The sequence below is a fragment of the Solanum stenotomum genome, chromosome 12 (genome assembly GCF_019186545.1).
Source record: "Solanum stenotomum isolate F172 chromosome 12, ASM1918654v1, whole genome shotgun sequence".
In the NCBI taxonomy this organism is placed as follows: Eukaryota; Viridiplantae; Streptophyta; class Magnoliopsida; order Solanales; family Solanaceae; genus Solanum; species Solanum stenotomum.
This window is the reverse complement of record NC_064293.1, coordinates 5,278,965-5,305,821: the sequence shown is the minus strand read 5'-3', so window position 1 is coordinate 5,305,821 and position 26,857 is coordinate 5,278,965. Positions and strand designations below refer to the sequence as shown.

At 36.5% G+C, this 26,857-nt stretch overlaps 1 protein-coding gene across 1 annotated transcript; it reads left to right on the top strand.

Moving 5' to 3' along the window:
- The first annotated feature begins 3,179 nt into the window (after positions 1-3,179).
- LOC125846874 (villin-4-like) lies at positions 3,180-26,454 on the top strand. The gene is made up of 22 exons (XM_049526554.1): positions 3,180-3,439; positions 4,827-4,933; positions 5,288-5,387; positions 6,334-6,402; positions 6,473-6,709; positions 6,803-6,980; positions 7,063-7,195; positions 10,577-10,739; positions 10,831-10,978; positions 11,112-11,212; positions 11,436-11,591; positions 12,616-12,684; positions 12,777-12,845; positions 12,949-13,086; positions 15,512-15,640; positions 15,878-16,051; positions 17,089-17,235; positions 24,358-24,483; positions 24,553-24,618; positions 25,085-25,412; positions 25,488-25,729; positions 25,819-26,454. The coding sequence occupies exons 2-22, from the start codon at positions 4,878-4,880 to the stop codon at positions 25,930-25,932; spliced, it is 2,943 nt and encodes a 980-aa protein (XP_049382511.1). The 5' UTR covers positions 3,180-3,439; positions 4,827-4,877; the 3' UTR covers positions 25,933-26,454.
- The last annotated feature ends 403 nt before the right edge of the window (positions 26,455-26,857 follow it).

Below are 26,857 nucleotides of genomic sequence, written 5' to 3'. Positions count from 1 at the left end.
CCAAGTGTGATTGATTGTTGTTTGTATTGTTATTATAGACCAAGATAAAGCCAATCCACTTCGCAAGGGAAAGCTCAGCTATTTAGAGTTTCCAATGGGCTTGATTTGAGATAGGTGATAGTTGTATGGTTCCGGGTTATGTATATATGCATGTTTATCACGTATAGTGTCATATTGTGCTATGTATGATAGAATGCATATGAGATGAACTTATGATTGTAACTTATAGGTTCAAGTTGTCCTGTTCATTGTGTTATGTGATTATGCATGCTTGATGTGTTTGTTGGTTGGCTTGAGTACCATATCGGTAAAAAATATTGTCGATTGGCTCTGGTATGACTTTATGTGGTTTGCTCAGATACCACGCCTGATATGATACTGCAGTTTGGTTTGGGTTCCGTGAGAGGACCATGCATGTGTTTGAGGTTCCACGAGAGGACCAATATTTGCATTATGATCATGTGGGACATGTTATGCATTGGTTAGTTACTTCTTTGTCATGACATATGAATAATAGCCTATCTATAGTTGATTGGTATATTTCGTATTGCCTTGTGATTACTATTTGGGGGTGAATTGCTTATATATGTATATTGGACTAGCTGTGTGATCCTACCAGTGCACGGTAGTTTGTGTATTATGTGTCGTGAACTCATAGAACATTTGACGCTCAAAACTAAGGATTAGTGCGAGAAATCGAGCTTGTTTATGTGGATTTGATGTTTTCTTTGATGTTGAACATGTAAAACACTTGGAGGCAAAAGATAGAAAAAAGAAGAAAAATAGAGTTGAAGTCAACACCACAGAGCCCCAGATGGGTCGTGGTCCAGTTGATGAGCCGTTTGAGGTTTCGTGGAAGGGAGACAGTGAAGACCTTCAGATGCCTATGTAAAGCATGAATACCACGGAGCCCCAAAGGGGTCATGGTCCAATTGACGAGCCGTTTGAGGGCTCATGGAATACAGATAGGCAATCCAGTAGTCAGGCAAGTGAAGGCACAAGTCCAAAAAGCACTAGACAAGTCATCTAGTAGTTACCCACACTATCTAAGTGTGGGACCACAGAGGGCTTGACAAACTGTCTAGCCTTAGACGAGCCATCACTCTGCCCATGAAACCTTTCGACAACAAAAATCCTACTTCGCGTGGGATTCTTTTCAAAGACTATTTTAAATTTTTAGGGTTTATGTTCATATTATTACTTTTTATCGTTCGTTTACATTGATCCATTGGGAGTATGGAGAAACGATAGTTTCCATTTTTGAACACCTTTCTTGGTCGATTACTTGGGATTGAAACTTTGTGTCCGTGATTTAGTGTTGATGATCAAGAATTTTTTGGTTTGCTATTATTGTAAGTCTCTTATATTATGCTTTCAATAGTATCTTCGGTTGGTTTTCTTGAAATAATGAATAGCTAAACACCACAACTAGGGTTGTGGGAACTATGACTAAAACATAACTACAAATTCAAAATACGAATAGTTGTTAATTGCACATGTTGATTCTACTTTCATAATGACTGCTTTCTAATGAGTGCACACATTAGAACTTTCCTGTATTTATCACTTTTTCGAGAGATAAGTGATAATTAGGAAAAGTTATAATCAAATTCCATCAACAAGCATGCACGTGTAAACTTCAAAACACTCTAAGACCAAGAGGAAAATAGTGAAAGTAATCTAATAGGGATGATAAGCGATTAGATGTATCTAACTTGCTAGGAACATGTAATATTAACAATGAATAGTTACTTGTATAGAATTCAAGAGTGAATTAAAGGTCATGGAGAACACAATCCCAGTCTCGTTAAATCAATTACTAAAATCTTGAAACTATTGTTTGCTTTTGTTGACTGTTAATCTGAACTAAACATTGGTTACTTGAACACTAACAACCTAACATTTACTTTATGTATTTACTTTCTTTCGGAAATATTAACCGCAATTGAATAGAAGTGTCAGTAAGGTTATTTCTACAGTAAATTCCCTGTGGATCGACCTCAACTCCAGTTGAGTTATGTAATTGACTTCGACTGTTTATACTTCTTAATTGAGGTGTAAGTTTGAACACATCTGTACTGATAATGTACTTGTTTCTCTCTTGTTGAGTGAAGCGAATCTTCCAACTGCTGATCCGAGATCTCAGCCGATAGACATATGATTCCGAGTCCAAGAGTGAGCTTCATATTTCAGGCTTCCATGGATTCTTCCACAGTTTCTTGTTCGTTTGTTTGGACACAAACTATAGACTTATTTATAATAAGCTTTCGGGGTTGCATCCCTAGTTTGGTTGTTTCTAGAATTTTGGTATGGTAACTTTCAGATTTTAGGGGTTATTTCCGCAAGTAGTTGTTTATGTTTTGGCTGTTGAGTTGAGTTTATGGGGACTCAATTCTCTTGCCAACTAAATTATTGCCCTTATTTATGATGAACTTGAGTTATTATGATATTGTGGAGTTGATTTGGATTAGTTCTTGGCTCTCCCACCGAGTTGGTTTAGCGTGGGTGCCACTCACGACGGTCTGGGTCATGACATATTAGTAATACAATTATCGATAAGATATACAAATCAATCGTATCTCTGTCGACTCTTTCCTCTCTCAAATCTCGCTCGTCTCTCTCCTTCCTTTCCCCACTTCTAAATAGTTTTGATACAATTGTAATTTATACCTTTTGATACAATTGTATTTATTGGTATAAATTACAATTGTATTCATGATACAAATATAGATTAATTATACAAATCAACTGCTTCTCTCTCCTTTATCTCCTCCATCTCCTAATCTCATTTTCCTCTCTTCTATTTCTAATATGTAGCCATGAATCATAATTAATTAAGTAGAACTATAACTATAAATTTTTAGCTAAGCCCAAACTATAGTCATTTTTAAATTTTTTTCAAAAAAATAATAAACTCGGTTGATTTACTAAAATGAGCAAATGAAATGAAACATTATTTTTAATATATAGGAGCAAATGGTCAAATAAAATGAAATGGAAGAAGTGTTTTTATAATTAAACTTTTAGTTGAGAGGGAAAAAAAATTAAAAAAATGAAAGAAATGCTTAATTTTCATATGTAATTTGGTATTAAGTAGTTAATTGATTATTGATAGTAAAGTCTTTACAGTTCATGTGAGTGTGTTTGTCCTCCTTTTTGTTCTCTCTCCTCTTTTGTTGTGTGCCGTTAGTGACAAGCACGCCTGGCACCAAATCATTCCCTCCAACCCCCGACTTTCTCTCTCCCTCTCTCGAACGTATATTACCATAGATATACTGTTTCTCTCTCCTCTCTTTCCCCTTTCTCTCTATCTTTCTCTCTCCAAAGAAAAAACAACAAACACTTTCCATTGTTCCTTCCCTCGTCTAATTTTGCATTTCAGCTTAATTTGGTTGGATCTGTTGCAGTGGATTTGGGTTAATTCACTCGATAAAGCTAGGTAATCTTATTCTTTTCTAGTTATTTTTTTTCTGAAATTCGTTTTGAGGTTGGTTTTTGAATTATTGACTGGGATCTTTTATGTGTGATCTGAGAATCGAAGTTGCATTATTGAAGTTTTTTTATGCAATTTTTTTGGACTGCAATCTGAGCTTTCTTTTTATGTTTTGTTTAGTTTTGGGGAGGTTAGATTTAGAATTCCCAGATCATCATCTCTTTCCTCGGGTTGTTTAGTGGGTGATTTGATACTATTGCTCCTTTTCTCCAAAAAATTATTGCCCCATTCATAGCGTCAATTCAACTCTCTTCCGTTCTGTCTGTTCCTAGGATTCCTTCCCCAACCACAAAAAATAAATGATTGAAAACCTCAAGTATGCAATAGGGGTGGGTGGGAGTGGTATAAATTGTCATACTCTTCTCTTTTAGTTGCTTAATTCGCTTTATATGATCAAAATGGAACTTTTAAAAATGCATTCATGAATGGGAAAAAAGAATTGTAGGTGACGAAGGGAGGTGGAGGATGATTTTTGAAAATTCAAATGGATGAGTCTACTCGAGAGTAAAACTAAAATGAATGAAATTGGGTCTGGTAAAATGAAAGTGGTAGGCTATAGAAATATCATATATCACTGTGAAATTAGTGACTTCAAGATTAAAAGGGTTCAAGTAAGAATATCATGCATGTCTTTAATTTGAAAACTGTCCCTTTCTTAGATGTAGTTGTCGATATGTTGCACCAAGATTGCTTTATTAGCCTCCTACACCTAAAGGTGTAGCTTAGTGGCCAATAAGGTGAGTTGAGAACCATGAGGTTGCAGGTCCAATTCCTAGCAAAGACAAAAGCATTAGGTTATTTCCTTCCATCTGTCCAAGCCTTGATGAAAATAGTTACCCGGTACCTATACGGGAGTTAGTAGGTACCCAATGGAATTAGGTGAGTTGCACTCTAGCGGGGCCTGGACACCATAGTTATAAAAAAAGAAGCCTTACTAGCTCCTTTTGTTTTAGTGCTGTCTGGAATTTGAGCAGTATTTGAAGTCATCTGACTTCTGAGGTTACAGGGTGATATCTGTTTTTCCTTGGTGAAGCATACTTTCAGTTGGTTTGGTGTTTGATGGATTTTCTCTGTTCTTCTATGAGTTTTTGTATAATTTGTCTTTTTCTGCTGAAGATTGTTGCAGCTGTTAGCCTGTTACTTATCTTTTCATCTTTCTATTCTTTCTTTAAGTAGTCCTGTTTCTACTATCTTTCTTTTTCTATGGATAATTATGTTTCTGAGAAGTTCATGAATTATTCTCTTGTGACATATGCCTAGTAGAGAAAGGATTTATTTTGAAACTTCCTCTTTGTCTAGTGATATTATCCCTCATTATGCATTCTCTTTTCAGTTATTTTCAGCCTTCTCTCTAGTTGAAGTACTAAAGCAGAAAGGAACAACTATGGCTGTTTCAATGAGAGATTTGGATCCAGCTTTTCAAGGAGCAGGCCAAAAGGCGTATCCTCATTTTAGGTCATGTAGAAGTAGAAGATTTCGTGAAATGATATTTTTCTCTCTCTTTACTGTAATGAATCCTTAAAAGCTTGTTTTTTTGAGCCACCTCTTTAGGAAGAACTGCTGCTTCAATGTTAATTAGAGGATGAGCTCTCGTCCTGATATTTTTCAAAACGAGTGAAGTAATAGATACAGAAAACATTGCACTGAAAGAAGAATAACATGTGAATGATGAGTTAATTGTAATTTTTGATATCATTGATGCCTATGTTCATTTACAGATTTATCTTTTAATTTCATTGGCTAATGTTTAGCTAAAGAATAGTGCAAATTCAAATTCCTTGACCCCATTAATAGTGGAATAGAGATCTGGCGTATTGAAAAGCTAAGTCCAGTTGCTGTTCCAAAGTCATCACATGGTAAATTTTACACAGGAGACTCATATATTATTTTGAAGGTATGTTATTTATGGTGATCTATTAGCTTTCATCATATGCTTAAGGATCTTAGAAGAGTCATTTTGTTTTGCTTCTATACTGTTAGACTCTAACAGGACAACATTGGTTGTCTCTGAATGTTTTACTGTTATATCATATAACTACGTAGTATAATTTTAAATATACAACTTACCTCAAACTAGAAGCTATTAAACTTTTAAAACAAAATAAAAAAATATTCTTTTGGATGCTAGATTTTCGTGAATGTTTCGTCCTTTAATATGACTTGACTGATCCATAGAAGATATTGCATCATATGAATGAGAAATAATCTAACTAACACATTGTTGTATTGTACTGTTTGATTGAAGTTCAAATTGGAACATTACCTTTTATTTCTGGAAGGCTTTGTGCTTCCATATCATGTTTAAGGGGAACTGTCATTGTTTTATTTTGGAGCCATTTATGATGTTGGACCAGCCAGAGACTCACTTAATGTAATTGGAAAACATTTATGTCATATCTGGTTGATGGGATCGTGATGACTTGACTGGCAGCTTAATATGTCAGATTTGTCAGCTAGAAGGGCTTATTCTTTCCCCTCTCTTTTCGATTGTATTGTTTACTGTGGTTGTAGGTAAATTTGATCGAGTACCAAATATTTATTAGACCTCATACATGTTATTCTTCAGTTTGATTATGTGTATAGGTTAAAATTGCTGAGACTATCAAGATTTAAGAAGACAAGGAAAAAACATCAATTCTGCTTGGCCTAGAGAAAATTTTCAGATGTAGACCTGTTTCAGAATTCTGGAAATAGAGAATTTATTGAAGTATCTGTAGGCGCAATATCCTTGAGAAAACGTTCCTTTTAGAAATGTTATAGACTGCTATTACTTTTCGGTATAATTATTTTATAGACTGCTGTACTTGTTCATCCGAGGCCTTATTTCTCCTCTTTTTCAGACCAGCGCTTCAAAAACTGGTGCCTTACGGCATGATATTCATTATTGGCTTGGTGCAGATACTAGTCAGGTTTGTTTCTATTTAGAAGATTATGGAGCCAGTGTTTTTTTAATTTTCTCATAGTCATCTGTTTTATTAGGATGAAGCTGGTGCTGCTGCCATAAAAACTGTTGAACTAGATGCAGCACTTGGTGGGCGTGCTGTTCAATATCGTGAAGTGCAAGGCCATGAAACTGAGAAGTTCCTTTCCTATTTCAAACCATGTATAATCCCTCTAAAAGGTGGAATTGCATCTGGATTTAAGCATGTAGAGGAAGAAGAGTATAAGAACTGTTTGTACATATGCCAAGGGAAGCATGTTGTCCATGTGAAGGAGGCAAGTGTGCTCAACTACTTTGCTTCTGATAATGGATGATCAGAAAAATTTAAGCTTATAGTTTCATGTCCTTTTTCTACATTATTGGTACAGGTTCCTTTTGCTCGATCCTCACTTAATCATGACGACATTTTCATTCTTGATACCAAGTGTAAAATCTTTCAATTTAATGGTTCCAATTCCTCTATTCAAGAAAGGGCTAAAGCACTTGAAGTTGTTCAGTACATTAAGGATACGTACCACGATGGCAAATGCGACGTCGCTGCAATTGGTAAGCAGTTCGTAATTTAATTACTCAAGGGAATTATACTGAAGTGTCCATTGCATTGAATGGTGGTCTGATCGATGTGTAGAGGATGGTAAATTGATGGCTGATGCCGAGACCGGAGAATTCTGGGGTTTTTTTGGTGGCTTTGCTCCTCTTCCAAGGAAGACTACACGGGATGAGGCTAAAAACATTGATACTGTTCCTACTAGATTGTATAAGTGAGTATCCTTAAATCCCCCTTTCCACATTCATTAGGTAATTGCTATTATATATGTTGCTGCTAGATTCATCACCTCACTTTTTTTAAATGATTAACAGTTGTACTAAAATCACAGCACAAAGGTTGTGCTGATAACCAATTACAGATTCCAAAAAGATAAAGACCTAGCCTTGCTCTTCTTACAACAAAAAACAATAACATACCTAGTGAAATCCCACAAAGTGAGTATACGTAGACCTTACCCCTACTTCATGGAGGTAAAGAAGTTGTTTCCAAAAGACACTGTTTTTGAAAGACCCTCTGCTCAAGTAAAGCAAATCAAAATAGTAATGAAAAGGATAAACGACAATGTATAAAACATGACAACTAATAGAAAAGCAGTGCAAAGAATACATGCAAGAAACAATAACATCAGCAAAATAGTGCGATCACAACATAATAAACAACATATGATATCAAATAACACGAAAGAAACTAAATGAATAAGGCTTATACTACACCAATCCTAATTTGGTCGAAAGGCAAGACAACACTCAACTAGCTACTAACCTTCTACCCTAATTCTCGACTTCCATATCCTCCTATCTTCAGTTTAAGTTGCTCAGTCTTGGGTGCGAGTATCCGATACGAGTGCGACTTCCTCTTCCTATCCCTATATTTCTCCACCATCCATAGTTGATCGCCCCGACATGAAGCCGGAATGGTTCTAGGAAATGGACACACCCTTCTTCACCCTCATGTCCTCCACTATCTCCCAAACTTTCATAGTATGGCTTAGCTTCTTGATACCTTTGAAATTGTTGCAGTTTTGGTTATCAACCTTATTCTTGTACAACAGAATCATTGTACTCCACCTCTATTCTTCGGGAATTTTAGCCATCTTAAAAATGACTTTAAACAACTCAGTCAATCACTCCATGCCTGCCTAACCTGTGCTCTTCCAAAACTCTGCCGAAATCTCATCCGATTTGATTGATCTTCCCTTGCTCATCCTACGAATAACACCCTTAATCCCCTCAACCTTAATGCACATAGGGTACCCAAAATCCCGACGTATCTCTAAGTGCTCCAAATCACCCAACACAATATCTTTGTCCCTTTTGTTCAAGAGTTCATGAAAGTATGCTTGACATCTTCGTCTAATGAGTGCCTTCTCCACTAGCACTTTTCCCTCCTCGTCTTTGATGCACTTTACTTGATGCAGGTCTCGAACCTTCTTCTCTCTCACCTTAGCGAGCCTGTATAACTTCGTATCTCTAACTTTGTCCCCTAACTCGAAATACAAGCGTTTAAAAGTTGTTGTAATCGCTAACTTTACCTCCTCATCACCTATACCTTTCCTTATTTATCCACTTTTATATCCATATCCTTACCAATTCTACGCTTCCCTTCAAGCTTCTTAGCTTTGTGTGTAGCCCAAATATCCATATCCACAGTAGCTCCAATTGATTCCGTCCAACTCCAGTAGGGAAATCAAAAGCTTTGAAATCTTCTCAGAAGTGGAACACACAAAGAGAACACAAAGCACACAATGGTTTCTATTTTATATTTTTGATTTTTTTTAATTGTTTTGTGATTTTTTAATTGGAAATCAAAAGTCAAACAGTGTTTATAGGAAATATAACTACCCTAGCTCTGATACCAAATGAATGATAACTCTCAACCCAGGAAGATTCAAAAAATTTGTATAAAATTAACCAGCCCTAAACACCATCGAAGATTGACAAGGAAACAAGTAAAGGTATGTGGAATAGGCATTATGGCTAGAACTTTCAAGCACCCAACTAGGAACTAGTTGAACCTAGACGTTTTCCTGTGCTACTCCCCTACTCCCCTGCTCCATATCTTCTTAGGCTGCCTTAAGTTACAATATTCAGTTTCAAAAAAATTATCTTCCAAGACTGTCTAGCTCCACATTTGAAAACATGGAGCCATTTTTTGTCCACAAATTTTGAGTAGCTTTTAGCTTCTTCTTCCTTTGTCTTGTTCGATTTGAAAACTTGGTTTTTACAACCTTCTGTAGCACTCCAAGGATTTGATATCTATAAAGGTATGTGGAATAGGCATTATGGAGAGGATTGTCAAGTCACCACCAGTCCATTCCCCAACCTATGTGGTACTTTTACCCACTCTAACACCCCCCTTCACCTTCACGCCCAAGCCCAGTTGGAGTGTGGACCGGGAGTCCAAATGGGAATGAACCTCACTCTAATACCATGTAAAGATATGACACCTGAGACTAACTCAACCCCACAAGCTAGCTCATGAGGAGAGGATTGCCCAAGTCACCACCAGTCCATTCCCCAACCAATGTGGTACTTTTACCCACTATAACAATATCGATGTGGAAACCCTCCGTAGCATGAACTATCAAATTATTTAAGTTTTCTCTAGGTTCTGTTGTCCCCAATTTTCCTAACAGAGATTCCACTGTAAGGAATAATTCAAGTTTTCTTTAATTCCACTACCCTCAATTTCTCTGACAAGAGATTGACACTTCCAATTTTTCAATTAGAGAATTTCTTCTGAATTGTAAGTTCCAACCCATGTACGAAAGTCTAAAATTGTACATTCTTTATCAACAACCATGCTATATTCCAAATTAAGCTCAGTAGCTGCAAGTTCTAATAAAGTTGTCTATTGATACTGATTCCATTAGTTTCCTCTCTTTCAATGATCATGTACCATTCTGTGATGTTAGTTCCAATCTCTTGACTTCATACTGTTTTTTCCAACCACAGGGAGCTTATTCTTCTTTTTTCTTCTTAGAAATAAAGTTTAAACAGCAGATTTTGTCTACCTTTTCCTTTGCTGTTTCATAGGTTTACATTACCCAGTAAACTTAATCCTAACCATGATCACTGAAATGTTGATAATTTTGGCTAAAAGTACAAATCTATTTTCTGGTATCTTAGAGAGAGAATGATACTAGATAAGGAGACTTCCTATTAGAAATACTGACATTAGTCCTGGTCTCCTGGATACATTCAAAAGTACTCCTTTGGATCTAAAATGAGACTCACACACTAAAAGTCTATGTTTAGTTATCTTCTATTGCCTTCATATTATGGAGTAAAGTTTGTGTGTTTTCAGTTTATTTCTGCTCCGTTCAGGTACTTTTGGAGTGTTTGACTTTAGTAACAGACCAGAGTAAATAAAAGCAAAATGATGTTTAACCCAAAAGTTGCACAATTATAGGGTGCAAATGTTTATACTTGAGAAACATTTGCCAATAAAGAAGGATAAAAAACTTGTTTTTAACTGATAATTTTCAAGATGTTTCGAGTGTAAGTTTCTTCTGTTGTTTTGTTTTTCTTTTGTTATGATCACCTTATAGCTTCTACATCTCAATTCTGCTGGAATTTGTTTACTTTTATAGAGTTCAAAAAGGGCAAGCAGAACCTGTTGAGATTGAGTCTTTGACAAGGGAGTTGCTAGAAACGAATGGTTGCTATATAGTTGATTGTGGGATAGAAGTTTTTGTGTGGATGGGAAGAAACACTTCTCTTGATGAGAGGAAAACTGCAAGTGGGGCTGCAGATGTAAATATTTCATTTGTCAGTTTTGATTATTTAATATGTATCTCAGCTTATGTGTACCTGATCATTATCTCATTTAACTATTACCTTTTAGGAATTACTGCTTGGCCTTGATAGACCAAAGTGCCATGTAGTGCGTGTAATTGAAGGGTTTGAGACTGTCATGTTCCGCTCAAAGTTTGACTCTTGGCCTCAATCAACTAATGTGGCAGTGACAGAGGATGGTAGAGGCAAGGTTGCTGGTTAGTCACTTACTGGTGGATTTCTGCTAATTCTTAGAACTTAAAAGCAACCTTCTTTTGTTTCTTCATGCATTTTTTCTGAACCGCCTGGTTATGATAATACTGATGTTCTCCTTCCCTCTTTGTTCTCCAGCACTTCTAAAGCGTCAAGGGCTTAATGTGAGGGGCCTAATGAAAGCAGCTCCTCCAAAGGAAGAACCTCAACCATATATAGACTGCACTGGAAATTTACAGGTGGCTAGCTTCTATGTATTTCCGTATTGATCTACAAAGACTTTCTTGAATTTTCATTCTAAAATATAAATTACTTGCAAAGCGAAGTATGAGAAGCGTGGGAAGAAATAAATATCTTTAACAAGAATATTCAGTGGAACATTACATCTTTTTTTGATAAGGTTCAATGGAACATTACATTGCTGTAAAGTATCTGATTCATTGCTTCTATGTCTATATTTAGGTGTGGCGTGTGAATGGACAGCAGAAGACTCTTCTTCAAGCATCCGATCAATCAAAGTTTTATAGTGGAGACTGTTACATATTCCAATATTCTTATCCTGGAGAAGATAAAGAGGAGCATCTCATTGGCACCTGGTTTGGGAGGCAAAGTGTTGAGGTAGAATGTTCAGCATCATCATTCTCTATTTTGCTCATGGAACAATTTATACGTGTCATACAGCTCTCTATTTTTTAAAATTTAAGTTTGAGAAGGCGAGGGGAAGTGCTGTATCCTGTAAGTTATCTCTTAAATCTTGGCTTAAAAAAGTTCAAGGATAGTGCTTCTCGACTTGAAGCTTTCTTTTGGTAAATCAAACGTGTTATCTGCCACCAAGAAAGTGCCAGAATGAATATAATAACCAAAATATCAAGCCAGGAAACTGTTCTTCTCTACTCCAACATGGACAGGAAATATAGAACAACTCTTAATCTTCCATACAAGTATTTTTAACTTCTTCAAAATGTATGTTTTCCTCTCCTTCCATAAATTCCAAAAGAACACTTGTAAGGTGCTTTGATCCATCTCTTCTCTCCTCCATGTTTATTGAATGTTCTATCCTGTAAAGTTTTTAACTTGCGAACAATCAGAAAGGCAATGATCAATATGAAAAGGATACAAGAAAATTATATAAGATATAATACTTGCCATTTCAAAAAAGGAAAATTATACTCCCTTCGTTCCACTTTACACGACCTAACCAATTTAGAGAGTCACAGGAATGTTTCTTTGACCATGATTTTTAATATGCTTTTAAATATTTTGAATGATTAATTACTGTGACTTGTACTACTTTTATGTAGTTTCTAAATATGTACATTTTATTTCAAAAAACTTGAAGATTCTATATCAGAATCACACAAAAAATTAGATAGTTTGACCCTCATACTCCAGATCATCTCAATGAAATGGAATAGGGGGGAGTATAAGATATAAATGGAATATCTTTAAACTATTAATTCAGCAAAGAAATGATTATTAAATTCTTCTAGAACTAAAAATAGCTACCGGAGAAAAAATGGCTTTTGGCAATGTTTTAGGAAGTAGAGTGGGAATGTGTAGCTTTTGAAAAGTTTCCTTGTGCTTGTGTCAAAACAATGTTAAACGGCTATTAAACATCCTTGCTTTCTGTTATGGAACACAGGAAGACAGAGTTTCAGCAATTTCTCAAGCAGGCAAGATAATTGAGTTACTGAAGTTCTCAGCTACTCAGGTAATTCACTGCATGATAATAGTTCAGAATATAAATATTGATCGTTAACCTAGAGTTGATGCTGAAATTTTGTTAATATGGAAAACATCCAGGCTCGCATTTATGAAGGATATGAACCACTTCAATTCTTTGTCATCTTTCAGAGCTTTATTGTATTTAAGGTTTGTGGTCGTGCAAAAGTGTCTTACTCATACATTTGTTTCGTCTTTGTTTAAAATCACATTTGAACATTTATTGGTAACTTATTTCTACTAAAATTACCAGGGTGGTCTCAGTGAAGGATACAAGAAACACCTAGCAGAGAAGGAGCTTGGAGATGATACATATAAAGAGGATGGAATTGCATTATTCCGAGTTCAGGGTACTGGACCTGATAATATGCAATCAATTCAAGTAGAACCTGTAAGTTCATTCTGAAATTTCATCTTCTACCTGGCAACATACATACATGCATATGCCCAACTACCTATGTGGACCATGCTTGGACTTGGTGCCAGAGAGTCATAAATGTGCCTGGATAGAGTGTGAACCTATGTGGAATGTTCTCCCATTTCAAACTATACACAAAAGGATGCTACTAGGGGGAGAAGGCGCAGGTGGGGGTGGTTTATTTGACATGGTTAACTTGGAAGTTGTCTCATTCCTAATATATGAGGGTCCAATCCATCTTAGAACTTTAGCTCGGAAACACCTAAAGTGTATGGTGATTCGATTTCCAAAGTATAAAGACATAAATAAAAAAGCCTCCTCCTGTTGTCCTCCCCTAGTTGTATTGAGTGTGATACCCTCCGAAAATTGAATATCAAAATAGCAGATACTGGTTCCGGTTTAAGTGAGATTAGAAGTTCAGATTTGAAAGTGAACATCATTACTCATGACACAGTTGAATCATCAGCATTTTGTAATTATGCATCTTCTCTACTCTCTGTCCAACTAAGTGGGAATTAGAAAGGGGTTGGGGTTGGGGAATTGCCATTTATCATGTACTGCTCTGATTGCAGTATACAGTATTCTTTTTTAATTTCTTTGTTTCATGCTTAGATATTTTGCCCTATTTATTTCAGGATCTCTGTTCTCTTACTATATTTTATTTCCCCTTTTAGCTGTTCTATGTTGGCAATAATTAAGAGTTCTTGTTTAGGATGCCAGTCTCTTTTCTCATTATTTTACATAGACATTGGAAGCAGTTTTGTTTTTTTTTGTTTGTTTTGATAAATTAATATTGTTTTAGTTTATCACTATTTTCTCTTGTTTTTTATGATGTCAATTATCACAGTTTCTTATTTGTTGCTTCCCTGTGCTCACTCTATATTCTATCTAGCTAGCTCACCATACTTTTTCTGAAAATTCTAGTAATAGGACTGTGGTCTTATATGATTCTAAGATTCTTCTTATAAAGGATAAAGGAAGATGCTCCCAGATAAAAGTTTTATGGACCTTCGTGTCATACTGAGCACCTCAAAATAGCTCTCCTGGTTTTATGCTGGCTACTGTACTAGTACTCTTCACAGCGTGTCGTCCTGTAGATGACATAGTTTAGCTTGTCTAATCTTTCCTTAGAGTTTGTTATAGTCCAAATTCTCTTGTCTAGTGCGCCCTCCCATTTTATGTGTGTTTAATTTGTTGCACAGATTAAGAAGTCTTACAGTGTAATGTATTTGCAGAAGTAAAAAAATATATTTTACATGGTTTTTATTTTTGCAAAAAGAAAGATTAATTTATTGATAAAACAGCAAACTACTTGAGAGCTCTTCAAAGGGCTGAAGTAACAACTTTGAACCAAGGAATCCTGTATGAGGCGACATTAGTTGAATTCTTCCAATCTACTTGAGACTGTAATATGCAGAATTACCCAATACATATATGGGTGGAGGCAGCATGTATTAGGTTAAATAGTTGAATTGCGTGCAAGCTTACCAAAATGCCACAGCTATTGAAAGAAAGAGTTCTTGTTAACTGAGATGTGTATCAAATATTTTACGGGAAAGGGCCAAATATACCCCTATACTATCGGAAATAGTTTAAATATAGCCTTTGTTTCAGTATACGTTTAATTAAGATTGTACCGTTATGCTACGGCACAAATATACCCCTAATTTAAACGGAAGGACATGTGGCAGTTTAGGAATAAAAAGAGACACCCTCAATTCTAAATACTCATTCAATTAAAACCCACATTTTACTCATAAACCGACCCACCCCCAATAATTAAAGCCCCACATATCCATCTCATAATTCCGTTAAAAGGAGGGATATTTTTAACCGTAAAGGACAACTGAGATCCAATAGGTGGAATTAGGGGCATTTTTAACTCAAAAATTAACATTAAGGGAAATTGGGGTCCAATAGAAGGAGGCAAATTTAAACCATTTTCTGTACGGTAGGGGTATTCTGACCCTTTTTTCCGGCATATTTTAAGATGTCCCAATTTGGATTTGGGAAGTTTGTAACATGAAATGATAGGAGTAATTAATAAATCATTGAATGGAGGAGATGTACCATATATTATTCCTGAAAGTGTCATGTTTGTGTATAATACATCATGATTTTTTAACTTTTCTGTATGTGGTTCTTCAGCAAAACAATTTTTGGATTTTGAAATAATATTTTGCAAGTTTGCTCTGCACATTCTTTCTTTTTTGTAGATTTAATAGAAATGAAACAAATATTATATAGGTAGTCCAATTACTTTGAATTGAGTAGTCATCGGTTTTGGGGAAATTTATTGACCTTAAATTGTCTGTTGTGGTTATATTATTCTGCACTTTCCTACATAGTGTTTGGCTAAAGAATCATAATTTGCTTTTCTCCATTTTAATGAAATCAGGTGGCTTCATCTTTGAATTCCTCATATTGCTACATATTACACAGTGGCTCCTCTGTCTTCACATGGACTGGAAATCTTACCAACTCTGAGGATCAGGAACTTGTTGAGAGGCAACTGGATCTTATCAAGGCAAGTTGTCATGGAATGGTTTCCCATAGTAAACATGTATTACTTGAGCTGCTTCATCTGCAAGCTGAAGAAAATATGCTTGATGGTCTTTATTTTTACTGTTTATTTTTTGAAATCTTTGCTGCACAACTGTCTAACTAGTGACTGTCAAACTGAACCAGTTTTGCTTTCTCATTGAATTATCCTTGCTCTGTCAATCATGCTATATCCTTGTCTCATTTTTCACACCACATGCAGCCTGATATGCAGTCAAAATTGCAAAAAGAAGGGGCAGAATCTGAGCAATTCTGGGAAATATTGGGTGGAAAATCTGAATATCCCAGTGAGAAGATTGGACGGGATGCTGAAAGCGATCCTCATTTGTTTTCATGTACTTTCTCAAAAGGTAGGATTCTCACTTTCTTTTTGTCCATTTTTTTTCCAAAAATCTCTATGCTAAACAAATTGCATTCTATGTTTCTTTGATTTTAATAGTTCTACTAATTTAGTTTTCTTCACTTCTCCAATTCTTGGCTACTGGGATTTTACTTGATCTTCAGGGAAACTAAAGGTGAGTGTTCAGCTGGACTGTTCCTATCCTCTAATTTTGTTCTCTTACAGTTTATTGTTTTGGCTAATTTCCTATTGGGAGGGGAGGGAAGTATTAAAATCTATGATGTGTGTACTCTTCACTTTTGGTGTCGTACCCATGTCGACACGACATGGGTGTGGGTGTGGGATACACATCTGATATGGTCTATCGATTTTGGGTACTTTGACCAAAATCGACTGAGATATTTGAGACAGATAAAATAATTTCTAAAATCAAACAAAAGCTACGGTGAGATTATAATTTAGGCACATGTTCTTTTATCGTTAAAAGATATTTGTATTAAAAGTCCGCAACCACAAGGTGTTATAAAGATATTAACATGTCAACATTTGTTGAATGTGCAATCAATTCAAGAAGTCTATCATAACCTCTATATCATTTTCAATAGCCATGTTACACACAAAAAAATATGGAGATGCATTTGTACTCAATAATAATTACAGATTCAAACTTGCTCTAAACAATTTGTGCATTCCGCTCCTTCCAAATAGTCCACCTTAATTTTAGGCATATTTTTACTACTCTATTTTTAGATATTTGAATTATTTTAAGCCGAATACCCGCACCCGTATCTATACCTGTATCCGTATCCCCGATATTAAAGTTTAGATCATGAAGGATCCAACCTCTAGATCCATACCCGCATTGGACACCTGCATCCTGAGTCCAAGCAACTTAGGTTTAAATAGAAAGGTCATAAGATACAACTGTGTTTCTTTTACAAGTAGCTTCTGTATATAATAAGAGTATTTCTTACGCCCACTGAAATGACTGGATGTCTGAACGCCCACTTATCGTCCAATCAACACTGACAGAAGTATTTCTAGACTTTACTTAGACTTGATTCTCTTAAAACTTGCAGGTGACAGAGATCTACAATTTCAACCAAGATGATTTGATGACAGAAGATGTATTTATCCTTGATTGCCATTCAGATATTTATATTTGGGTTGGCCAGCAGGTGGAGAACAAGAATAAAATGCAGGCTTTAGCCATTGGTGAGGTATATGCGTTAAACGTTTTACAAGGAAGTTCTTTCATTTCTTAGGTGATTATGAGCTACTAAATACAAACTTCTGCATTTATAATGTTGGCGAGGTTTACTTTAGGTTGTTAATGGTGAGTCGACAGAAAATTGGGATGAGCATATATAGGATTATTATCCTGGTATGGCTTTTTAAATAGGGCAGGCCTCGTTTGAATGACTGTAAGCTTTGAGGGGTAAAAGGCTAAAAGCTCAGTTTGTTGTGTTAATGGAGTACCAAAGTTAGCGTTTTGTGCTCTGTTTCAATTTGAGAAGAATATCTACAGAGCTTAGATGATGAAACTCGAGTAATCTATGAGTTGTAATTTCACAAAGCATAGCAGCAAGATGATTTGCAATTAAAGTGAGATAATGTTAATTCAAAATAATTAAAACAAATTATTTGTCACCCTATGGTAAGAATGAATTGAAAGAGTCCATGATGGAAAAACTAGCAGTCTCCAAAAGATCAAAATGAAGAGTTTAAGTTTTTTGTATTTTTGGTGTAAACAAGATATAGTGGGGGAGATTGATCACTTAGTTGATTTCATAGGACGCTTGTAAAGTTTCTATCTAGACTTTGGTCTTGATGATATCCTCTAGGGTTATTAATCCCACCCCATCAGATTTTACTTGATGGGCCTTTTGGTGTGAATATGCCGTCATCATTATCAAAAGTAGAAAAATTTAAACAAATTGACCAAGGAATTGTTCACTGGATATATGGAAGTTAAGAAAATGTTTCAATAGCAAATTACCCATAATAGATCGATCTAAGCAGTAAAGATGAGCGCATTAGGAGAAAATAAACTTTAAGCATTCAATAATGCTTCTTTTGAGTAAACAAAAATAGAGAAAATGGAGAGAAGTCACTCGGCAGGAACTGAAGTGCTCAAGGAAAATGTTTTAGTGATTAAATCATGATAGACCAACTATGTTGTATGCAGCGGAGTGTTGCCCAGTCAAGAACTCTCACATTCAGAAGATGAAAGTTGCGGAGATGAGGATGCTGAGATGAATGTGTGGAGATACTAGGGGAGATAAGATTAGGAATGAATATATTCGGTACAAGGTAGAACTGGCCTCGATGGATGCTGCTCTTATAGCCAATGAATCTGGGATACTAGATTGGCAAAAGGGAGGTGCCAAGAATTATGTGCAAGCTAGATATAGAGAAGACTTATGATTATTTGAACTGTGCGTTTTTTTCTAAACATTCTCAGGCAGATGGAATTTGGTGAAAGGCGGCTGAAATGGATTGGCCTTTGTTAAAACTATTAGGTTCTCCGTACTTGTAAATGGAGAACTTGTGGGTTTTTCCTTCAGAGATGGGTCTTACACAAGGTGACCCTCTCTATCCTTTCCTATTCATCATTGCCATGGAAGGTTCAACAATATGATGAGGAGTGCTATTAGCAACAGGTGGATAAAAGGATTCAAGGATGGCAGCAGAATAAGAGTAGATATGGAAATATGTCATCTGTTGTATGCAAATAATACTGTGATATTTTGTGAATCTGTAGTTGAACAAATTTGCTATACCAGGATAATACTAATTGTTTTTGAAGCCATTTCTAGTTTTAGCATTAACCGAAGGAATAGTAACCTCTTTCCTATTAAAGAAGTGGTGTTGATGGAGGAACTAACTAGGTGGGATCTTGGGGTGTCAGGTAGAAAAATTTCCAACAGTCTATTTGGGCATGCCATTCGGCAACAAACACGAAGAACTCACATGTTCAGAAGATATGTGTTGCGGAGATGAGGATGGTGAGATGGATGTGTGGGCATACTAGGAGTGAGAAGATTAAGAATGAGGTTATTCGGGAGAAGGTGGGAGTGTCCCTTGTGGCAGACAAGATGAGGGAAGCGAGACTGAGATGGTTTGAGCATGTGAAAAGGAGGTGCACAGACACCCCCGTGAGGAGGTGCGAGAGGATGGTTGTAAGGGGTATGGGGAGGGGTAGAGATAGGCCGAAAAAGTATTGGGGAGGTGATTAGGCAGGACATGGCACAACTTCATATTAACAAGGACATAACTCTAGATAAGGAGTGGAGGTCGCGAATAAGGGTAGAAGGTTAGTAGGGGTAGAGTGTTATCTATTGTCATATGTTGTGTATTGTGTTTCGATTATCACACTATTGTTTTTTTTTAAAAATTGGTAACTTTGTGTATATTGATACGAACAGATCAGTACATGGGCTGTACTAGGGCCATATTTACAAGTAATTCCAGAACCTATGATCCTGTGTCTATAATGAGTCTTAACACATCAATAATAGATTCAGGATCATTAGACCAGATCTGATTACACCAAAAACATAGAATCAAGATACAATTCAATTTGATCTTCTCTATACTATTCTCTATGCTCTCAAAACACCTAGCATTTCTCTCCTTCCAAATTGTCCACCATATGCTGGCTGGTATAATTCTCAACCTACTTCTGCTTCTTGCTCGAACCCCAGCTTATTCCCAGCTTTGCAGGGCCTCTATAATCTTTCCTGGCATAGACCAAGAGAAACCATTAAGGTTTAAGAATAGCCTCCAAAGCTGGTCTGTGAACTTGCAGTGGAGGAACAAATATCTAACAGTCTCTGCTTGTTCTCCACAAAAAACACATCTGGGGCATAAAGTTATCCCCTTTTTCATCAGATTATCTTGTGTAAGGCCAGCTTCCTTAGATAGGAGCCAAATGAAACATGCTACCTTGTAGGGTATGTTCACCTTCCATATAGTTTTCCAAGGCCAGTTGACATTCTGCAGATTGTGATTATTCAACCATCTATATGCATTGCCAACCTGAATATTCCTTTGTCTCTGCCCTTCCACCAAAGCTCATCTTCCCCTTCTTGTGTTCCTTTAAACTGTCCAATATTGTTTAAGAATTCTGCAACTCTTATGATTTCCCAGTCATTTACTTGCCTTCTGAAATTGATTTCCCACCAATCAGGCAGGCTTCCACAATTCAGCAATTGTTCTTTGCTAATTTAGCACTAAGGGGTTCACAGATAGAGTCAGACTGCTGGAACAATTTCAATTGTTCTTTGTTTTCGTATTAACTGTATGCTTTCTTCATTGTTTTCTTCATCGTTTACTTGAGTTTGATGCACTTGAGCCGAAAGTCTTTCGGAAACAACTGCTCTACCTCCACAAGGTAGTGGTAAGGTCTGCGTACTCTCTACCCTCTCAGACCTCACTTAGTGGGATTTCACTGGTCATGTTGTTGTTCATGAGCCCTTGAATGAAGCCTAGTAAGAAATATTGAGAAACATGACAGATGATGAGACATTGGCTGCAAGGATAGCCACAATCAGAAGAGACTCTTAAAAAGACAGGAAAAGCACATAGCCAAAGAGGGTCTAACCAGTATCAACGGGACACACTTCATCTGTGGCTAAGAGAACTAGAGGTAAAGATAAGCTGTAATGGCTGAAGCTCTTGAAAAGAATTTAATTTAATTTTGAAAGAATTGAGTTAAGTGATCGTACTCCACCTCCATTCTTCTTGCATTCTTGCTGTCTTAAAAACAACATTACACAACCTAGTCAGCCCTCCATACCTACAATGAATGCGCTCTTTCAAATTTCACCGAAATCTCATCTGGCCCGGTTTCTCTTCCCCTATGAATCCTACGAATAACACCCTTAACCTCCTCATTATACACCTACAATACCCAAATTGTGACGCCACTCGGAGTGCTCCAAATCTCCCAATTCAATGTCGTTGCCCCCTCTTTGTTCAAGAGTTTATGGAAGTATGACTTCCATCTCCATCTAATGAGTGCCGCCTCCACCAACACTTTGTCGTCCTCGTGCTTGATGCATTTCACTTGGTTTAGGTTCAGGCCCTCCTCTCTCTTGCCTTGGCTAGCCTACGAAACTTCTTACCTTCGCCTTTGTCATCCAGACAATTTTTTTCGATAGGGTTCCCTATTTAATTTACCTAATCAAGTTAAAAACTAATATAGATATATATATATTGTTATTAATTTTGAGGTGTGATGTACCACTATTCCTTGGCACAATGTATTTTTAACTTTTTGTTGATCAAATATATCTTAAACTTAACATAGATTTAAGGCTACTTAAATTGTTCAAATACCTGAAACTTTTTTAAAAAAACAACAAATAGTTCAAGTGGTCAATCGACGAACTGCATTGAATAATGAAAACCAAAAATAAACCTCGAAAAAATGGAGAAATTTTTGGATTTGGAGAATTAAAAAAAACATTTATAACCAATATTCCAGTATAAACAAAAAGGACATCAAATTACAAATTTAGGAAAAGAAACCTTGGATTAGTTATCCCTCCATTTTCTAGGGATAAAATAAGGCTAGGGATTAGTTATCTCCATCTATGAAGAAGGTCAGCCTAGCCTAACTTGATGCCTTCAAAAATTTGCAAAGTCCACTACTCCGTAGCTTTTCATTTCCAAGAAGTTTTTGAATGCTGCCACACTATCAAATAATGTTCTATGCATCGAGACAGGAACAAAGATACCCATATTGCATATAAATTCTTTGGGTCAAAAACTAACTAAATTCTCATGTGGGGCCCACTTGCGGTATTCTCGAAAACAACACTGACAACACATCCCTCTAAGCAAAAGAATCATTTACCCTAAAAAGTGGGTGAAATCCAAGCACAATTCACTCTCAAATCAACCCAACAATAATCTAGGGATTTAAACTAACTAAGGGAATTTAACTACAAATTACGTGGGAACTTACAAAATAACGACTAGGAATAGACCACTACAAAAACCCCAACACGCCTCCCACACCCAACAGTCGACCTTCCAAGATTCTAAGCTCTCTAGGGCTATTTTGGAAGTTGGGACTTGTAATAAATGGAGGAAATCAGGTTGAAAAGCAATAAATACGCCCACATATCCTTCATGGCGATCGTAGGCCACTTTGGGCGCAATCGCGTGACCTAGCTAATCAGTACATCCCGGTCGTGTGGGTACGGCCTCGCAATTGTGACCAACTATGTCAACGCCCAAATTTCCTCTATCATGATCACGGGCCAAGGCTATCGCTATGCCTAGTGATTGCACCATATGACAACTGAAAATCTGTTAAGTGTCATCATCGATCGGATTCTCAGGATTCGTTTGGAATCCCATCAAACAAACTATGCTTCTCTACCAAATAGATATTTCTGACTCAACAACACCCTCAAAATTTCCATCCTAGGTTGTTTCGATCAAAAGTTGCTCCTACTTCCCATCCAAAAACAACTCAATAGCACAAAAGGAGTCTGGAAGCCTCGATACCCGAACCAAAGGTCCCCCTAGTCCAAAGTCAACATTCCTGAACTAACAAAGCTGTCAGAATTGGCATCCGAGGCCGTTTACCTGAAGTTTAGCCTGGTACCCATTTCATAACAACGAAAGCTCCAAAACATGGAATCGGCTCTAAAAACCAAACGAACTGCCGAGTGACCGAACTATCAATCCCACCCAACAAGTCATAAATGTCTTGGGGCAGTCATAGGAAAACTCTAAATGACGAAATATTCTGAAAAAGGAGAAAATGACCTAGAGAGTCATTACAAAGGTGCCCCCAAGGCCTAGCTCGAGTGGCAAAAGGTGGAGGATTTGTGGCTTAGGTCGCAGGTTCAAGCCCCACACCATGCAAAGCGAAGCCTGGTATTTAAGTGGAGAAGGGTAGAGGGGCGGGCCCATCATCCACCGAGTTTAGAAGGCTGTGATTGGTCCAAAGGACGGGTCACAAATGGTTTTCTCGGTTATCAAAAATAAAGTCATTACAAGGTATTGTCAGATTCACTATTGCACTTGGTGAAATGTTCTTAAAGGTATTTAACCAAAGTTTTAAGGTGGATTGGGAATCAGACGACTTAAGTCCACACTCTAACTGTAATCTTTTACCCTTGCTAATTTTGCCAAAAAAGCACCTAAGAATAGAAAAAGGGATGTCTATTCAATCTTACATATCATTTAATTAAACTTATCAAAGAAAATGTTGTGTTTTAAATGTGTATTATTTGTTCCTGTATAACCAAGTCTTTACACAAAAAGGGTTGCAAGAAAGAGCCATGTTGAGAGCATTCCCTCGAATATTAGTGCAAGGAGCCACAGGAGAGGTCTCAGGACTGCCAAGTAGAGAATTGCAACATAGTTTCTAGTTTGGACCATTTGGTTCATAAACTTGTTATTTTGGAACTCCTTCAATAAAGAAAATAAGTAAAGAAAAAGAAAGGTGAACAAGAAGGGGATAAGCCTAGGAGTAGAAGGAGAGCAATCTCTTATGGGAAAAGGGTGATTGCTTGGCAAGATCTGACAATCTAATTCTTCAATAAGAAGAGTCAGCCAGGAATCCAAAGATTGTAATGCAAAAGATTGTTATTCGGTCATTAGAGATTGTTATGTGATTGAAAAATATTACAAATTGTTATGAGTTGTTATAGTGAAGTGAAGAATTAACTTTATCACAGTATGCTAATATACGCATCTTATTCCATGTCTATCCTGTATAAAATAATACATCAATTCCCATATAAGGTTTTTTTATTTGAGAATTAATTTTTCTTTTTCAATTCCCATATAAGTTGTTATACTGAAGTGAAGAATTAACTTTGTCACAGTATGCTAATATACGCGTCTTATTCCATGTCTATCCTGTATAAAATAATACATCAATTCCCATATAAGGTTTTTTTATTTGAGAATTAATTTTTCTTTTTCAATTCCCATATAAGTTGTTATACTGAAGTGAAGAATTAACTTTGTCACAGTATGCTAATATACGCGTCTTATTCCATGTCTATCCTGTATAAAATAATACATCAATTCCCATATAAGTTATATAAGCATAAGTTATAAGTTTTATAAGAGAGACCAATCACTTTACATATATACTCTTCTTCCCCTGTGAACATAAGCTGGATAATGTCATTTCTCTTGGCAGTATAGGATATACAATACTCTGGAAACCTGAACGCTAGTTTTGCATAGTTTATAAAGTTCTATAGATAAATTTATAGCTGCACAGAAGTTCTACAAATCCAGAATTGAATTTGTGATCTCATAGGCTTTTCTGTCATTTGCTAATAAGTTTTGATCAATTCCATCAGAAATTCCTGGAATATGATTTTCTTATGGAGAAGCTATCTCACCAAGCTCCAACATACATTGTTATGGAAGGAAGTGAACCACTTTTCTTCACTCGTCATTTCAGTTGGGACTCCACCAAGTCTGCTGTAAGTGTCTTCATGATGTTTGCATATGATTTTGAAACTAATTTTTGCTAATAGAGAACACTTCGGCAGATGCATGGAAACTCATTCCAAAGAAAACTTGCACTAGTGAAGAACGGGGGCGCTCCACCAATAGATGTAAGTTTCTTCCTATATCTGTTTTTTTTCTTTCCTTTCCTGGAACTACATAGGTAATTATTTTTGTGTGTTTTTTCCATGTTTGCTTTATTTTCCTCTTGTACCATCTGGGTGTTGTTCAATTTGACACCTTCTTTGATGTATCCTTCCGAAGTGTTGTTGGAGTTGCAAAAGTCAAAGCTATCCTTCTAATATGATAAGACTTATAGAATGCACTTTATTTCAAAGTCTACTTTGAAGAGATGACTTTTTCCTTTATATTCATATATTCTGGAAATAGAATCATCATGCATTTAGGCCTTTCTACCTGATCTTGGCATCGTGTTTCTTCTCTGTATAGACTGCAGTTCCTTTCGAACTTTTATCTTTTGGCCGTGTTCTTTGAATCGTTTGTTTGTTTCCCTTCATGTAAGGACTCCTTTATCTTATTGCTGATTTTCTAATTTTGCGTGATTTGCTCCATTAGAAACCTAAAAGGAGAACACCTGTGTCATATGGTGGAAGATCTGCTGCTCCCGAGAAGTCACAGCGATCGAGGAGCGTGTCTTTCAGCCCTGACCGAGTTCGTGTTAGGGGAAGGTCTCCAGCTTTTAATGCACTAGCAGCTACTTTTGAGAACCCAAATGCAAGAAATCTATCTACGCCTCCGCCAATGGTGAGAAAGCTTTATCCAAAATCTGTTACTCCAGATTCAGCAAAATTGGCACCCAGATCAGCAGCTATTGCAGCACTAACAGCAAGTTTCAATAAACCTTTACCTGCCAAGGAAGTCATAATACCTCCCTCTATCAAAGGTAGAGTCTTTTCATTTTAGAACTAACAACTACGCTTCTCCATATTAGAAAACTAAAACTCTTCAAATGATGAAGGGAGCCCTGAAGAACCAAAATTGAGCACGGAGGCCATGATATCAAGTCCTCAGGGAGATTCTAAGGAGAACTCAGTTAACAATGTAACGGATGAGACTCCTAAACCCAAACCAGAAACAATACAAGAGGATGTGAAAGAGGGTGAAACTGAAGATGAGGAAGGGCTTCCTATCTATCCTTATGACCGGCTGAAAACAACAGCAACAGATCCTGTCACTGAAATTGATGTAACTAAGCGAGAGGTGTGTTTTCAAAAAGCTTCATTTGGATATTGTACATTATGCTTTTCTTGATTTTACTATGATCCTTTCTTTATTGTTTTTGGCTGCAGACTTACTTGTCTTCGGAAGAGTTCAGAGAGAAATTTGGGATGGTTAAGGAGGCTTTCCACAAGTTACCCAAGTGGAAACAGAACAAGGTAAAAATGGCACTCCAGTTGTTCTGATTGCATTGAGGCCTGCTCTCTCCCAGGCTATATAATGGGGATACAAGAAAGAGAATTTTACAAGCCTTCTCTATCAATTTTTCCCCCTCTCCAATTGCTTCCCGTTTTTCTAGCACTTATACAGCAGCAAAGGGTCCGATTTCAACAGTGTTTGAGGGACAGCACCAGTGTATTTTTAGCTGCTACTGCTCCCCTAAGTTTCCGAAGTGGACAGGACTGAAGATCCCGTCTTTACATGAATGATATTTTTTGGGGGTTTCTTCGTATGCTAATTTATCATTATTGTTATAAGTTAGTTGCTTGGTATTCTTTTTGTTTGTTGTGAGTTTGCATTTTATTTTTTCTCATTTTTTGAGCATCCTATGTATTTTTTATTTTTTTTAGCCTTTCATTGATTTCATAGAAAACTTGGGGGGTTAGCAAATGAAATTCATTAGTCTTTGATGCGAGGTTGTGTACAGTGTGTAACCACTCCACTTATTATTTTGTTTTAGTGAATGGAAGTCTGATTGGTTTTCCCCATTTCCTATTCTCTTCAGTGTTTGACTAATTTAATCTTTATAGTCTGCCTGTTGATTCTCTTCCCCTTTATTAACAATCAAATACTTCAACCTGTTACATTTTTTTGGTTTCTTTCAACAGGGAGTTTGGAACCTACATATGGGGACAAAAAGTGATAATTGACAAAACTAGTGAACAGAAAGAAACTTTGCTTGTTCTACTATTACAAACTAAGGGGTCGTTTGGTAGAGTGTATAAGAATAATGTTAAATAGAGTGTATTAGTAATGTTTGCATTAGTTATACATAGATTATTTTTATGCATTGTTTGGTTTGATGCATAAACATGCATTACATAAAAAAATTAATTTACAAAGATACCCTCCACTATTATGGTAGAAAAGGTGTAAAAAAGGTTTTGAGGA